The following is a 17,478-nucleotide window of genomic DNA, read 5'->3' on the forward strand; positions in this document are numbered from 1 at the left end:
TTTTTTTTTTTTTTTTTTTTTTTGGTGATTGCCGGGATCAAACCCAGGGCCTCTGGCATCTGTAGACAAGTGAACTGTCTGTTCAGTCCCTGAACATTTTCTTGATGGCTGTCAAATGTATGGATGAGTAGTTTCCGTAAATTCATCTCACCCTTTTAAGTTAAAAAACTATAAAAAAGGTAATGCTGCACTACAATTTATATTTTAACTTGAGACCACACATCTTGAAATCTGAAATGATATAATGAAAAACTTACTTTTAAAAACATACAAGTGATTATTTTGAATTTCCCTATGATTAAATATTTGATTTAATGCTATAAAAGTTTTTGTAGTTAAAAGAAGTTTCTTTTTCCAAATTCATTTGTTTCATGTAGTGCTATTCACAATTGTTCAATTTTATGTGTTCTTTCATTTATAGCACATTCTGTTTTCTGAGTAGGCAGTCTGTATAACCTTCTGTGAACCGTGGGCTGATGTAGGCAATTACATTTGACAAGAATATTCTGTGTCTGGGATTGAACTCCTTGAGGGTCTAGTTGCAGTTGAGCATCTTAAACTTTCAATTTCACATCCTGTGGCAGTTCTCTTGGGATATAGTTTGTTTGGTTTTGGGGGTGATGTATTTGTTCAAACTAACTTTTGGTTATTGCAAAGTGTTTCTCTCCTCTCTTCCCTCTCAGTGCCCTCTCTGGGGGCACCGTGACACATGCCTGTAGTTACAAATACTTGGGTGGCTGAGGCAGAAAATCTGTTGAGCCAAGGAGTTCAAGGCCATCCTGGGCAACATAGCCAGACCCTGTCTCTAAAATAACACAGCTAGAACTTTGGGCTAGGGGGATAGCTCCATGGTAGAGTGCTGCCTAGCATGGTCAAGGCCCTGGGCTTGATCCCCAGCGCTGCAAGAAAATAGAAAGGTTGTTGTGCACATTTCAAATGTGGTTAAAACATTTTCTTGAGCGTGTTGTCAATTTTTTTTTGGGCGGGGGACAATGGGGATTGAACCCAGTATTTTGAACATGCTAGGCAAAGGCTCTACCACTAAGTTACACTGCCAGCCCTTTTTATTTTTCAGACAGCATCTTGCTAAGTTGACCAGGCTGGCCTTGAACTTATGATCTTCCTGCCTCAGTCTCCAGAGTAGCTGAGGATTACAGACATGTGTCATCGTGCTCGGCTGTTAAAATTTTTATACAAATGTGGTAAATATTTTATGGCAGAAAAATCTGATAGAATTGATTTAAAACAAACTTTCTAAGCAAATTCATCTTAAGGCAAATCAAAGACCATTTTAGTGATAATTACTGTACAGTCCTTTTTATGAGATGCTGCAGAATAATTTGCTTTTTACTTGTTTATGCAAAATGGAAAGGACACATTGAACAGAGTTCTGTTACTTGTGTTTTGTTCAGGTTTAGAAAGAGAGTTGTCTATAGTTTATTGACTGCCTACAAAGTCTTAGTCTCAGAATTGTTAATACCCTATCTTGATTTCCTTCTGAGAGGTTACTTTCTGAAACAGTAGAATAATATGTAGCATGGTGTGACAGCAATATAGTAATTACTTTTACTTGTGACTTTAGCTTTCTGTGATGAATGATGGTGGTCACCTATTTATTTTAAAAGAGGACAAATTATTTTTCAACCCACAGTGTTGTGTTTTACACACTAGTGTCCCCATGTGCACCCCCCTCTTGAAAAAAACCAATAGATCACAAAGCCTCTGTCATATTAAATAGATGGGTTTAAAAGTGAACTCTGTTGTTAATGAACACCTGCCCCCAGTTTTTCACACAGATTCTAATAATGCTATCCCCTGAATTAGCCTGCCCCTGGGGAAATTAATTTAAACTAATCTGTGCCTATTAACATACGGTGTGGCTGACACTTGTTAGTTGGACTGAATTTAAGCCCATGGAGAAAGCTTCATATTTTGGTAGAATATTTTTGGTTGCTTCTTGAAATTGCCAAGTTCTAATAGGAGGGCATGGCTCTGGTTCCAGTTAAGCAATATCATTATGCCTTTTTTTAGGATTCTTGATAGTGTTATGGCAGTTCATATATCATCCAAAGCTTTTTAAAAGGATGTGGCTTGATAAAAAAATTATCAAGCCCATTGCTATAGTTTCTGAAAAAGTTCATTGCCATCATTTGAACCCATCATTTGAAGAGTAATTTTCTAACTGGTCTCCTAGATCGTATCATTTCTAGTTTTGGGTTCCCTATATAAGACTTGACCATTGGTAGTTTTGAAGTATTTTCCTCCTCATAGGATCCTTAAATAACTCTCGCTTGCCTTTTTTAAAGTCACATCTAAACTTGTGTTTTAGAGTCTAGGTTGTAACTGGGGGTCATGATAAACTGTTACAGTTGCTGTCACAACATATCATCTGTTTGGATATTGAAAGCATAGTAGTAAACATTTTTGATTCTTAAAAAAGTTATGATGCGTTTGTATAGAACACTTCTCTGGGGGAAAAAAGGTCCAGTGGAACCAGAGAATTAAAGTAAATGCAGCGAGCATAGGCATAAGAAGAAAAATTAAAAAAGATTTCGCATTCTTGATCTGGAAAGAGGACTCAGATTCAATTGAGGTCTATAAAATCATGAGTGATCTTAATAAAAATAGGAGCATAGGGAAGGCAGCAGAGCCTAGGAATTGAGGGACATGGAGGTGGTATTCCAACTCCTCAGTAATGAGGGGTGCCACCTTAAACAGTTGTAAGATGGGTATGTTTGTTACCTGTCCCTCATATAAATTTGTAGATCTCTTGAAGCTTTAGACATATTTAAGGACTAATTAAGAAAAAACAATTCTTAATAGCTAACCCCAGTTGTATGGATTGTACATATAAATAGGTTTAAAATTTGTAGAGGTATATTCCACTTGTTATTAAAGACTGGAATCATGCTTTGAAGGTCTGAGTTCTGAAACATCAAGGATGTCAAAGTCTAACCAAACTTCCATCATTTCTTTTGTGTTTAAAAACAAAAACCCAAACAGTCTTCTGGGTAATATTTGTAGAAAACTGGTTGAATGGACCAGGGGAGTGAATGTGACCGTTGTTACAGTTCTTAAATATCTTTATTATTAAAGTCATGTTAGATTTCAGTAAAAAGACTTTCCCCATGTTACGTATTGAACATCTCTAATCCAAAAATCTGAATTTGAAATGCTTCAAAATCTGAAAATTGCAGACAAAGCAATATAAGTAGAACTTTCCATGCCTGGCTGCATATGATAGATCACAGTCAAAATGCACTAAAATTATTGCATAAAATCACCTTCAGGCTCTATGTATAAGGTGTTATGAAACAAATTAATTTTATGTTTAACCTTGGGTCCCATCCCGTAAGTTTGTCATCATTGTATGTGTAAATACTCCAAAACCTGAAAAAAAATCTGAAATTAGAAATACTTCTGGTCTCTGGCATTTTGGATAAGAGATGCTTAGCCTGTATATTCTTTTGTTTATTTATTTTTAGTTACTGGGGATTGAACCCAGGGGCACTGTACCATTGAGCTATATCCTCAGCCTTTTTTATTTTTGCTGGGGTATGGCACTAAGTTGGTTGGGTTTCTCAAAACTGCTGAGGCTGGTTTCCAACTTGGTGATCCTCCTGCCTCAGCCTTCTGAGTCGCTGTGATGACAGGTGTGTGCCACCATGCCTGGCTAGCCAGTTTATTTTTCCTGGTTATTCCTTTATAGTTAAACCTGGCACTTACTGGATTGCTTTCATATTCATTACTGTGGAACCTGTGGTTTTCTCACATAGCTGTCTTCCTTCCCCCTAAACACGATACTGAACACAGAGATGCTAAATAAATGTTTATCTATTGATATTGCACCTCAAATTTTGTAAAAACAAGCCTTAAATGACTTCTTAGTTTTTGCTTTATTTATATTGCCTATGGTGTTGGGATGAAATTTGTAAGGTATTTTATTATGTCTTAAGATTTTTGAGTTTTTAATTTTCATCATTAATGTGAGGGTACAGTAGAAGGAATTTTTTTCTGGGATTTTGGATATTTGGGATATTGTGAAAATGGCGAATGGGATATTCATAGTACACAGATACAAAAAAACAGTATGTGTATAGTATATTAGCATAGGGTCTTGTGTGCCTTAACTATGTATTGTGTGTCACACTTTCTGAATTTTGTCAGCTATTAGTACTTTTATTAGAATTATTTTACATGAATTATATTGGATTTTTATATTTCTAGGAGGCATGGGTACAATTACTTCCCTTTTACAGATGGGAAGTTTGCACAGGGCAGTGAAGTAATAAGCTGGAGGTTATACTGCAGGTAAATGCAGAGGTAGAATCCTGAAATAGGTGTTTTAACTTCAGAACTCAGAACTCTTAACTACTTTTTTGTGCTGCCTAGAATAAAGTTCTCTACTCATATTCTCAAACATTGCAACACCTCATGTATAATCTATTTTATTGAGCTTGGTGTGCAACTAGAGTAATGTAATTTTTTACTATTATACTCGCATCCTGAAGATGGCAAATGATAAATTTGATAGTGAAGCCATTGTACCAAAGGATAACCTTCCAGCTTTATGTAATACTGGAAGAAAACAATGAAAACTAGTAGTATATTAACATAATTAAAGAAATATTCTGGGTAATATAAATGATCAGTTTGTTCAGAAATATTTTGTCTCTGATTTATGTTAGGAGTAACGCTATTATTTCTCAGATATTCAGATAGGCAGCACATGCCCTAAGGAGCAAGCTGTAGGTTTTCATTTTAAAAGCTTTCATTTAAATTAGAAAAAAACAAATTGTTGCTTGTAGACTGAATTTAGCTTCATCTCATGATAGTTTTATATGGGTTGCTGAAGAAGTTTATTTATTGCTTTCACAGTTGAGATAAAGTTGAAATGTACCATAAAGATCTTTTTTTTTTTTTTGGTACTGGGGATTGAATTCGGGGGCACTCAGCCACTAAGCCACATCCTCAGCCCTATTTTTTATATTTAGAGACACGGTCTCACTGAGTTGTTAAGCACCTCACCATTGCTGAGGCTGGCTTTGAACTCATGATCCTCCTGTCTCAGCACCTGCACCCTCAGCTGCTGGGATTACAGGTGTGCACCACCACATTTGGTCCCTAAAGATCTTTTAAAGGGTGCTTAATAACTGAGCCATATCACCAGCCCCTTTTATTTTTTATTTTGAGACACTGTCTTACTAAATTGCCTAGGGCCTCGACAAGTTGCCAGGGCTGACTTTGAACTTGTGATCCTCTGGCCTCAAGCTTTTAAGCCACTGGTATTACAGGTGTGCACCACCATACCTGGCCTAAAGACTAATTTTTAGACAAGTTCTGTAGTCGGAGAGAGGAAAGGAATCAAAATATTAGTTATGAGCTTGTTTAATTATACAAAGTTTGGCATGCTTTTGTTTTATTCCTCTTGATATTGTATGTATGATTGAAGCTTGGGTCCAGAAATGAAAGATACCGGTGTGGTGTGAATACTTCTCCATTAGCTATACCAGCACATCTTTTTGTGATATGCTAGAGGAATTTTTGTTGAGGTGCAACATTGCCATCTGTCCTACATCTGATTTTTAGAATCTGACATGCAAAAATCTCACCTGCCACAATACCCGCAATACCTGTATTAGAGGAAATACATAGCTCAAAGGGAACTGATGCATATGCATTCTAAAAATAATCTCCAACTGAAATTGATAGATGATTTTTAAAAATTACTTTTAAAATTTTATTTGTAAGATATAGTCATTTTTAAAATAATTTAATTATTGGAACAAAAGCGGTTGTTTGCACAGTGAAACTGATTTCAAAAATTTTTTTAGTGGGGATAATAATTCATAATTTTAAAAATTATCTTTGGGATCTTCTAAAGACCTAATAAGCTGTCAACTCTTATTTCATGGACTTGTTGTTTGGCCTGAAATTAATACCCTTTGTAGCTCTTCCTTATTGTTCTTTTATTGCCCTGAGCTATTTCCACTGAGAATTGAGTAGGAAATTTGTAAAGGGAATTTTTATTTAATTTTATCAGAACTTCTCAAAATTAAATTTCCAATGAAGGAAAATAAGAAGTATGGAATAGAATAAAATTTAAGTAATATCTGGGATCTCATCATTTGGCTGTCTTCATTTTCATTATAATATAAATTCAAACTCATTAGTTTGGGAAAGTGATATAACTTAACTCTATGTGGATATAATATAAAATTTAAAAATAAGATATAAAATATAAAAATCCGATTTTAAAATTGAATGCTTATTAGTGCTTGTCAGGTTTATTTATTTTGGCACTGGGGATTTAACACAGGGATACTTTACCACTGAGCTCCATCCCTAGTTCTTTTTGGTTTTTATTTTGAGACAGGGTCTCACTAAGTTGCGGAAGGCCTCCCTAAATTGCTAAGGCTGATCTTGTACTCATGATCCTCCAGTCTCAACTTCCCGAGGCTGGGATTACAGGTATGCACCTAACATTTGTTAGGAAGTATTATGAGTAATTTACAAAAGTGAGATGATGAACAAATCCCCTTTTAAAGATTTTTTTTTTTTCTCATTGAATGCTGTTTTTTGGTGTTCTTTTTCCATTGTTCTTTTTATGCTGCAAGTATTCACAGAGCAAGGAAGAATATCCTTAAAATTCTTTTTAATAAGGCTTTGTTGGTTTTAAAAAACCTTTCTCAGAGGCTGTTGGAGGACCCCCCTGCAACATGTCATTTTGAGTGTAATTCTGTTAATGCTAACATTTGCTGTAATAACTAGTTAGCACATCTTTGTCATCTACCAGATTCAGAACCTCCCTGGTTAGGGAGTTGGTTGGATTCAGTTTTGAATCTTCAGTATATAGTATGTTCCCTGGTATGTGGAAGTTTGGTATTATCTTGCTGAATGAAGCAAATAGTTAATATGTTTCTCTGTTAAATCTGGAAGATTGGTGGGTTAATGCTGGCTGTAGATGGGCTGTCCTGTGTCCCCTTGCTCTACCCAGCGTCTGCCTTGTGCCAAATCAGCTATACAGATATTGAGTAGCTGAAGTAAATGTTATTTTACTTTAAATTTGTGTGTTTGTAGTATTTATTTGTATTATTAGTATTTATTTATATTGTATATATGTAGATTTTTAGACACGAAGGGAGCTATAGAATTTTTTATTTCCTTTTTAATATTAGAAACCATTCTTTTATTCTTTGCTTGAAAAGAATAAAATTCAAAAATTGCTTTTGAATTATTTTGGAGGATAATATTGCTTTTGCTGTAATTGTGAAGATGCTGGTTATATATAGTATGTTAAAAGCGGAGTGAGCTACAATAAAATGATATAAAAATGAAGTAGAAGTGGATACACAAAATACATGTTGCAATTTTTTATTATTAGATTCCATAGTCATATATTTACTTGTCAAGTTAACTGCAGTCTCTAAATGCTTCCCATGTACTTGTGAACTGATTTGAGGAATAGTAGCCCTGATTTAGAATAAAGAATGGGGACTTTGGATTCAGAAGAGTGGGACTTGAATTGTGCTTTACTGTTTTAATGTGAACACGTTTTTAATTTTCTATAAACCTCTGATTCCTTAAAATATAAATTAAGGGTAAGAATTCTGCATCATGGAGTTTTGAGATTAAATGAATACATGTAGGGCATTTAGTATGAATAGATAGATGGTAGATAGTCAGGTCCATAAAATTTTAGTTCCTTTTTCCTCACTTAATTTAACCAATCAAGTAGAAGCATGTGCTTAGTAATTATGTGAAGACTTAACAGTACTTTATTATATTTTGAAGTGTGATTGTGATTAGAGCAAATTTTAGACTATAAACATTTTTCAGGGCTTTACAAAATAATACACTTTTTGTTATGAGCAATTTGTGCTCCATGTAGAAAATGTAGAATAGTATGGAGAAGAAAATGACAATCATTATAGTCCCCCAAAGAACTACTGTTAATATTTTAACAGTGTTTTTCAGTCTGTTTTTAGATACATTTGTCTGTGCATATATGTATATATTTTGTGTGTGTGTGTGGGGGGGTGCGTAGACACATGCTTTTTATTAAGGGAAAATTCATACATGTAAAAGTAGATAGGAAAGTATAATGAATTCCCCATACTTATTCAGTTTTAACAGTTATCGACTCCTGGCAAATCTTGTTTTATCTCAGCTCACCCCCAACTATATTTTCACATAATTCTTAAACATTTAATTTCTTCTGACATTTCTATGGCAGTGTCTCATCCCTAATTTAAAATAAACAGTATTTTTCTTTTTTATTTTGAGAAAACAAGAGCCTTAAAGCAGTGGTATAAAATTAGTTAGTATCTGCATTTTTCATTTTCAGATTTTAGTCAACCTGGTCTTTTATTTTTTCCTATTAAACCAGATGTAGAGGTGTCATAATTAGCTACAGTAATATACTCTTTGTAATTTTTGTCACATTAAGTGCTACTTTATGGAATGAAATGATATTGGTACAGAATTTGGTTTATTTCTTTTATATCTTATAAAATTGTGACTTCCTTGAACATTAATGTTGAAGAAAAAGAGGAATGCTGTCCCATCTTATCAGCAGCCAAATAAAGAAATTTTTCCTAATTAATAATGTATAGTTCTCCACCTCCATCCCCACAGCCAAGGAAATTGTTTAATGATCAGATATACTTGGGCAAAATCTTGATATTTTTAAAAACCACTTTCCTGTTTTCAGGGAAAAGAGCTTGCATGATTTTTAGTTTACATTAAAATATTTTATTGTAGAATTTGTCAAACGTATATTTAAAAGTAGAACTGTACAAAACCATTGTCAACACATGGTCAATCTTACTGCATCCCTGTCACACACAATAAATCCACTACACTAACCCACCCTTCACTATTTGAAGCAAATCTAACATCATACAATGTAATTCATAAAAAAGTACTTCAATAGCTATCTGTGAAGGTAAGGTTTAAACTTGTGGAAGTTTTATAACCATATGGAACTCTATTGCGGAACTAGAAGAGAAACCAACATTTACTTGCTGTAGGAAGAACTGACATTGCTTATTTCTGTGGAGAGTTTTTAGTAGAGATAGAATATTAGATGGAGATCTTGGATATTGGAGGCAAAATCATACCTTGTGGACCATGTAAAAGACCGTTTCAAACCATTCAGCCTATACAGGATAGAGTGAATAAAAAATCAGTATGGCTGAAGCAAATGTTACTAGGTAGGAGAAGTGGAAAGTAGGGTTGAATGGTAAAAAGGATGCCAGATGGAAAAGGATCTCAGATGAATTGCTAAGATATTTGGCTTCCTTTTGCTAATGAGGTAAAGTTTGTTGAACGTATTTAATTATTTGCAGTATTGGCGTTTGAACCCAGGGTTACTCTACCACTGAACTACATCCCCAGCTCTTTTAAAAAAATTTCTTACTTTGAGACAGGGGCTCCTCCGTAAGTTGCTAAGGCTGGTTTTGAACTTAGGATCCCTCTGCCTCAGTTTCCCAAAATGCTGTGGTTGTAGGTGTGCAACGCTGTGCCTATTTTTAGAAATTTAATTTTTAAGCAATATATAAAAATTATACATATTTATGGGATTATTTTATTTTAAAATTAAATTTATTTTAACTGATAACATGAAAACTACAATACAGATTATACCTACGTTTTTAAAATCAAATTTACATTGAAGGCTTTTAAAGAGGAACTGTGATCAAAGTGGTATTTTATGAAGAGCAGTATGGATAGCTAAGAATGGGAAGAGTCTAGCAAATATCAAATCAGTTAGTCTGTCATGGTTATTTAGATCTGAGATGATAAAGACATGTACCGGGCAGTGGCAATGGAAATAAAGGATGGGCCCAGGATGATTATTTAATAACTGATCTGACATGGGAGGTAAAAATGACATAAGATAAATCATACAATATAAGAATAGATAGAAATATGTCAGAAACATAATAAAAAGGGGGCTTAGGATGGTCTATTTTAAAATGTACATTTAAAGGTCACGAGGAAAAGAGTTGTGAAGAGGGGAATGATGATATTTTAGTTTTTTTTTGTTGTGTGTGTTTTGATTTTGATTTCTGTTCTTTTATTGATTTGATGGTTTTTCTGATTATAGGTTTTATACTTTAGTACAAAAAGATTATTCTAATTTCATATTTTTCATGTCTACTAAAATTTGATTTCTGGAGCCAATTATTAGTTAAAAGTTAGGGAAATCTTTTATTTGAACAGTTAACTTGTAAGCTAACAAGTACAGTTTAACACATAAAAAGGTTAAAAAAATTAGAAAGTTGATGTTTCTTTAGTCTCAAATCTCCGTTGCTGTAGAATATTTAGTATTGGAACTTTTATATTAAAGGGATAGTTGAAGACTGTCATTTCACATACACAAAGTAGGTCTTCTGAAGATATACTTTTTATGTCATACAACTGGCAACTTAGTTGTCTAGCTCAGGCAGTGATAAAGACAGGTAAGTCCACAGTGTGATAAGAAGTATGAATACCACTAAATTAAGCTGACTAGTTTAAGTATTCTGGTGTTTTGGTTGCGTTTTTTTTAGATCTGAAAGTTTGACATCAGATAAAATTTCTTTTTGAGAATTTGTATTTATAAAGATACCCTAAGATGGAGTTGGGTTTAAGAATTGCTTTAAACAGTTTAATTGAAATGAAGCAAGGTTCAGTGTTCTTATATGAACTGGAAAAATACAACTCAATTTTGATTTTCTATTAGTCCTTGTCTTTAGGGTATTTTAATAATGGGTAGCAGAAATTAAAGGTGTGATCACAAAGGTGTTAGTTCAGGAATGGCATATCAAAAGGGCAGTTGACAGGGAATTTTTCTATGTGGTTGAAAGTGAAACAGTATTTTATTACTGGGATTAGAAGTAATCACTTTGGGCAGAGAAAGCTGAAAATGACTAATATCCTTCACCAAACTACTAGACTTAAAAAAATAATTTCCTCACATTATGAATTGATACTTTAAGAATAAGTAACAGTCACTTTTGTAAGTCCTGGTGTTTCTGAGATTGGGATCTAGAACAGTCATCTTAGAGGGCAGTTGGGTGGTAACTTAATCGTTCTGGGTCAGACCAGAGCTTATGTCCTCAGTTTTTGACTTCCAGGGTCAGTCTGCAGTTGTGCAGATGGTCTGTATCTCATGGGTAGATTTATTTTTGAACTATACCCTGAGACTTGCGTTCTATTGCTTGTCTTCATCTCCTTCAGAGTAAGGTCTCTGGTCTTAACATTTCTTGGGGAAGCTAGGCTGACTCTTCTTAAAGAACTGAACAAAAGTTAGAGTAGTCATAGAAGAGAGGATGGCTAGTTCTGTTTTTTTCTCCTCCTCCTCTTTTTTTTTTTTTTGGTACTGGGGATGATTGAGCCACAGGGGTGTTTCACTGCTGAACTACATTCCCAGTCCTTTTTATTTTTTTTGAGAGAGGTCTTGCTGAATTGGTGAGGCTGGCCTCAAACTTGGGATCCTTCTTCCTCAGCCTTCAGAGTTGCTGGGGTTATAGGCATGTGCCACCATGCCTGGCTTGTTCTGTATTTTTTTTTTTTTCCTGAAGACAGCATTTAATGCATGACAGATTACTATAGCTGTCCAAATACAAATGCTTCATAGAATTCTATTTTTTAGTCATAGGAGGTAGTAACAGAATGAGTAGGAATGTACTACTTGTCAGTTGATAGTCCAATGCTTTTGGATATGCTAGTAGTTAAAACTTGACTTGAACCTTTTTTTTTTTCATTAATAATTTATTTGTGTAGTATGTCAGGCATTTTTTAAAAATAATGCCTTGATATTTTAAAAAATAGTAAATATTGGAATGATTTTAAGCCAGGTTAAACTATTAATTTTGGTCTTTAATTTATGGAATCACATTTCATTAATACAGCCTTTGCTTGTCTTTTTGACTTTGAAGATCCAACCCAGGGCCATGCATGGTGCTAAGCTACAACTGAGCTGCAGCCCCAACCCAATATAGCTTGTGGAGCTCTTAGGTACCTATTTACATTTTCTTGGCTTGAGGGAGAGGTGTCGAAAATGGATATGTCTCACATGAATTTTGTTCCATAGAGCAGTGTAGTGGTGAGGCTTTAGTAGGGTTTCAGATGCAATAGGTACTTGACATTTCAGCTGTTATGTAAAAAAATTACTTATTACAACTACATGCCAAAATCAGTAGTGCTTATCTTTTTGGCAAAAGTTGCTGCCTGAATGTTTCCTTCTGGAAAATTTGTCAGTCAAATCAGGGTCTGTTCCTGAGCTCACCTTTTTATTGTACTACAGAGATCTTTTGAGGGAAACCTGATTGAGACTTGTCATTTTATTTTGTGGAGAGATTTTTTTGTTTTCATTTTTGAAGCACATTGAATAGTTTATCAGAATCCTCTTTACTAGTAACTTGAACATCTGATGATAAAGGCTACATGAGTATTCTAGCTTAATTAAAATAATAATTATATAAGTGACCTAAGAGCAGAGAAATTTTCACCAATTTTTCAAATTCGTTTGGATCTTTTATTACTATTCTATTTCTTTTGAAGTATAACATAATAACCATAAAAATATTTTCCAGTTTAATTTTCAAAATTTCATGCAAAATAATGTTTAAGTAAGCATGGTGTTTATCATTTCATTGTGTCTGCAAATGAAAACCACATCCTTTCTTATTCAGTTGATGGTTTCTTGCTCTCAGAAAGTTACCTTGTTCAGTACTATCTTGTGTATGATGTTTGAGGGTTTTAAAAAGTGGCATCAGGGTCTGGGGTCATGGCTCAGGGGTAGAGCACTTGCCTAGCATGTGTGAAATGAGGCACAGGGTTCATTTCTCAGCACCACATATAAATAAATAAAAATCCATTGACAGCTAAGAAAATATTTTAAAAAATGTGGCATCATAATTTCTGGTTGTTGGACTCATTTAGGAAATGTATAGAAATTGTAATGAAATAGACTTGTGAGCTGGGTGTGGTGGTTTACACCTGTAATCCCAGTGGCTCAGGAGGCTGAGGCAGGAGGATTTTGAGTTAAAGCCAACCTCTGTAATTTAGTGAGGCCCAAATCAACTCATTGAGATCCTGTCTCTAAGTAAAATGTAAAAAGGGATGTAGTTCAGTGGTTGAGCACCCCTGGGTTCAATCCCCAGTACCAATAAACAAACAAACAAATAAGTATTTCAGAGGATAGTAGAATTATTTTAAACTTGAATTGGAGAGTAATAGAAGGCTTATGAGGAGAGGTGACATGTTGGCATGATTGGAACAGCAAAGGTATATGACATATTTTGGTGACTTTGTTAGAATCACAGCACCAAGGCTTGTAGGAAAAGAATCTGGGAAGTAAATTAAAAACTTTTATTAAAAGTCCTATTAAGGATGTGAAACTATTTTGTCAGCACTGAGGAGACTCTGAACATTTAGAACTTGAATTTGGTACTGGTTATGTGGCTGATGGAGGGGAACAGTGAAGGATTGTGATGTGACTGTCTAGATTGGAGGATTAGGTACTAGGTGGACATTGATGCTGCTGATAGATGGGAATGCAGAAGATGAGGTTTTGGGGTAGAAGTATGTGCTGGGCAGAGATGATTCAAGTTTTAGACAATATTGAAAGCTATTTGCTATTTTGTGTTACTGAACATTTTGGAAATTAATGTTAGAAATTTGCTATATATGATCCTGTATTCTGCCCCTTGGTGTATTTTGGTTGTTACTTCCTTTGTTTTATTCCATTATGTTCTGGTTTTTATTTCCATCTGCTTTTATTATTTTTATTTTGCAGTTCTGGGGATTGAACCTAGAGCCTTACACGTTAGGCCAGAGCTCTACTGCTGAGCTACACTCCCAGCCCTTGTTATCTTTTATCTGTTAACTGAATTCTATAGATCTTGAATTTGGTATCAGGAATACTTAGTCATGGGATTGTGGAAAAACAATGTTGATAAGATCTTCATTTGTCTTAAAGTTTGTGATGACAGAATACTGTAGAATGTGACAAGTGGTGTATACTGGTTTAAACTTGACCCAAAGAGTTGTTTTATTGTTTCAGGGGAATATTTTATTGTTGATTTCTCAGAGTTTTTTTGTTTTTGTCTTTCTGTTGACTTTATTTTATAGTGATTAGTTGGTACAAGGTTAGTTTTTAAATATGATATGCTGACTTCTTTTAGAGTTTTTCTGAAATTCTCACAATTTTTTTCTGGTGAGTTATCATAATGACTATACAATTGGTTCAGGAAATCTATTAGATAAGACTTTGAGGGCATTCTTTCTATAAAAACTTTCTTCCAGATTAATTTCTTACAAGAAAAACTTCAGGAATGATTAGTTTTGTTTTCCTCATAATTCTGACACTTCTATAGTTTTCCAGTTTTGGCAATATTTCTTACTCCCAAGATAGGAGTTTGGCTAGCAAAACTAATGTCAGCATTGCATAAACAGGTTCACAGATGTTGGCCTGAGATTTTTTTTGTCATTTTAATAATTATACTAGGAACATTTAAAATGTCAAAATTCAAGGGTTTCCTATTATAAATGTTATATGCTCAGATCAGACAATATGGAGTCTTTGAGGTTGTGAGTAGTGTTTAAAAAGGGTTATTGATTTCAGAATTTGATCAGAATTTTTTTCTGATTGCTCTTGGCACACACATATATATGTATACTGGTTTATACTTGTGTGTGTATAATGTGTGTGTGTGTATATATATATATGTGTGTGTGTGTGTATAAATAAAATACTTTTGGAAAAAACCCCAGCATTTTCAGAAGTTGAAAAGTAAGTTTGTAATTTTGAAGACAATTTGCATTGTGCATGCTGTTCTATGTATGCAGCTTGTTTGGGTTCTCTGGCAGTTACTGGGTGAGTGACTAGTGGGATAATCTGTAGCAACATCTGTTGTATGCCCCAGTGGTGCATCTAAGAGAGTGTTATATTAGATGACACATTGTCTCCTTTCTAATGAAGTTAGAAAGTTTCTTAAAAAAAAATTTTTTTAATGTAGCAACATTGGGGGCAGAAAGGAAAATATGAAGGAAAGACTTATATAGATATCTATTACTACTGCTTTTGTAAAATTAATTTTATCTTTCTTCTAGTCCAAGTGGGAAGAAGTTCAGAAGCAAACCTCAGTTGGCAAGGTACCTGGGAAATACGGTTGACCTCAGTAGTTTCGACTTCAGAACTGGAAAGATGATGCCTAGTAAATTACAGAAGAACAAACAGAGACTGCGGAATGATCCTCTTAATCAAAATAAGGTTGGTTAATTTATTATTGTACCTATATGCTATTTCAGATGCTCTCCAAAGAGTATTTTATGTTGTATTAACGACTGAAATATTGGCCATCTGAACCTCTGTCCCCTCCTCTCCCAGCAAAACTCTTTGACTTATAAATTGATTTTTTTCCTGTTATTCGGCAGTACCTACACAGAGAGAACCTAAGTACATCATGCAAAGTAGAAAACATTTCAGTATTTCTCAAGGCCAGTATATATTACACCTTTTGATCCATTTGGATTCTATTTACAGAAGATTTCTTTGTTAGTATTAATTGTCCACTTTTTAAAAAAAAAAAACTGGGTGCAGTGGCCCACACCTATAATCCCAGCAACTCAGGAGGCTTAGATAAGAGGATTGGAAGTTCCAGGCAACTTAGTGAGACCTTGTTTCAAAAATAAACAGAAAAAGGTGAATATGTAGCCTAATGGTAGAGTTCTCCTGGGCTTAATCCTTAGTACTACAAAAACAAACAAAACAAAACAAAAAACCACAAAAATGCCCAGCAAAATTCTTATTGCCTAAAAAGAGGAAAAATTTTAATGTGTGGAAATATCCTTACCACATACTTCATAATTGTAATTTTCAGGTTCAAAGTTTGAGGAAGGGCAATTTTATATTGACTTTTGATGTTGAAGATGTTGACTCTTGGGCATAATCTCATCCTAGTACTGTGATTGCAGTTTTCTTCCATTAGCTCTGAATTTTATTGAGCTGTTGGTTGATGGTTTATTGTACAGCAATGTAAACAGTGAAATTATATTCAAAAACCCAATATCTTTCTTTTCCTTCAAGAGCAACTATAAACATAAAACCCACAAGTGGCCCATTGACTTGTGTAGTACTTATGAGATTGTTTTTCTTGTTTTTATTTTTTCTGGTGCTGGGATTGAACCCAGGGTGTTGTTACACATGCTGGGGAAGCGCTCTGCCACTGAGGATACCCCTAACCTTTTCTGAAATTGTTTAACCAGATTACTTCCATCAGTAAGCCAGGAGTTGAAGTTAAAGTCACCATTGTGGATGCCTAAGTGGACGATTTTAATACATTGATTATCAGTTGTTGAATTGTTTTTCTATAACCACCATTGTGTCACACCACTGGTTTGAAAGAAATGGAGGGAGAAGTCAGGTTTTTCTTTCTTTGCATGTGACTGCTATAATTTTGCAGTCTTCGGAGTCCTGAATGGATTTTAGGAATCCAGAAGCAGTGTAATAGAGTAGAAAGGACTTAGGATTCTGAAGGCATGTTTTGGTGGACTGGCTCTATTCCTTATTAGTAGATACAGGCATAGGCAACTTTCTTAACTTTTGAGTGCTTTAGGCTTCTCATTTGTAAAATCAAGGTAAGAAAAATTTTCCTTTAGCATAATTGTGAGAAACACATGGACATTTGTGTAAAAACATTTAGCCAAGTATTTAACCTAAGTTAATTCTTTTCCTTTCCCCATTGACCCTTCTCTAAGCTGCCATCTACCTGAGCATTAAGCTACCTTGGCAAACAGTGTTACTTGGTGTCCAATGTAGTAAACTTTCTGACCTAAGCTGTCTTCTTCCCTGTGTTTTTAACTTTTTCTGAAGGGCATGGGGTCTCTGCTTCATACTTATTTTTATTAATAATTTAGCTTAATAGTTTGTTTTATGATAGTTGATTTCTAAAAATTGATATGGAGCGCAGAATACATTGTCTCACATGATGTCTTATATTGATTTCCATAGGGCATTGGCATTTTTGTTTAGAGAGGCAGAATGGGAAGGGGAGATTAAACTGTTTCTGCATTGCTTAACTATGGGGTTAATTTGAGTTAATAGTTATGAAGATATTAAGAAGGATGAAAGATAGTGGTAGGAATATATGGAGCTCAAGTTAGCAAAAGTTGGGACCATGTATATGTGAAGGTGATACGCCTATAAGCTGTGATTTATTTTGCTTCTTAAATGTATAAAAGAAAATTAAGATTCATATTTCTGAAACTGCCTTTTGGAAGTTCTAATCACAGTGCAGATTCTACCTATGGAAGGGGCTCAAATATTTACAAAATGAACAGAAAGCCTTCAAATTATCCTATTGTTTCCACAATCACAGTTTAGCTACACTTAGTATAATGTGAAGATTTACTTCCTTGACAGTTATAGTTTATTAAAAACCCAAAACTAATTCGTCTCTTTAGTTTGTGTGCACCTTTCTGCTC

General features: G+C 34.4%; 1 protein-coding gene across 1 annotated transcript in view; it reads left to right on the forward strand.

Annotated features, from left to right (window-relative positions):
* The window catches only part of Mbd2 (methyl-CpG binding domain protein 2), a 105,569-nt gene that overhangs the window by 36,390 nt on the left and 51,701 nt on the right, over positions 1–17,478 (forward strand). The window contains exon 4 of the mRNA XM_015482369.2: positions 15,106–15,265. Coding sequence (XP_015337855.2) covers positions 15,106–15,265 — 160 coding nt within the window. The remainder of the gene's footprint in view (positions 1–15,105; positions 15,266–17,478) is intronic.

This window comes from Marmota marmota, unplaced genomic scaffold (assembly GCF_001458135.2).
Source record: "Marmota marmota marmota unplaced genomic scaffold, marMar, whole genome shotgun sequence".
NCBI classification, from domain to species: Eukaryota; Metazoa; Chordata; class Mammalia; order Rodentia; family Sciuridae; genus Marmota; species Marmota marmota.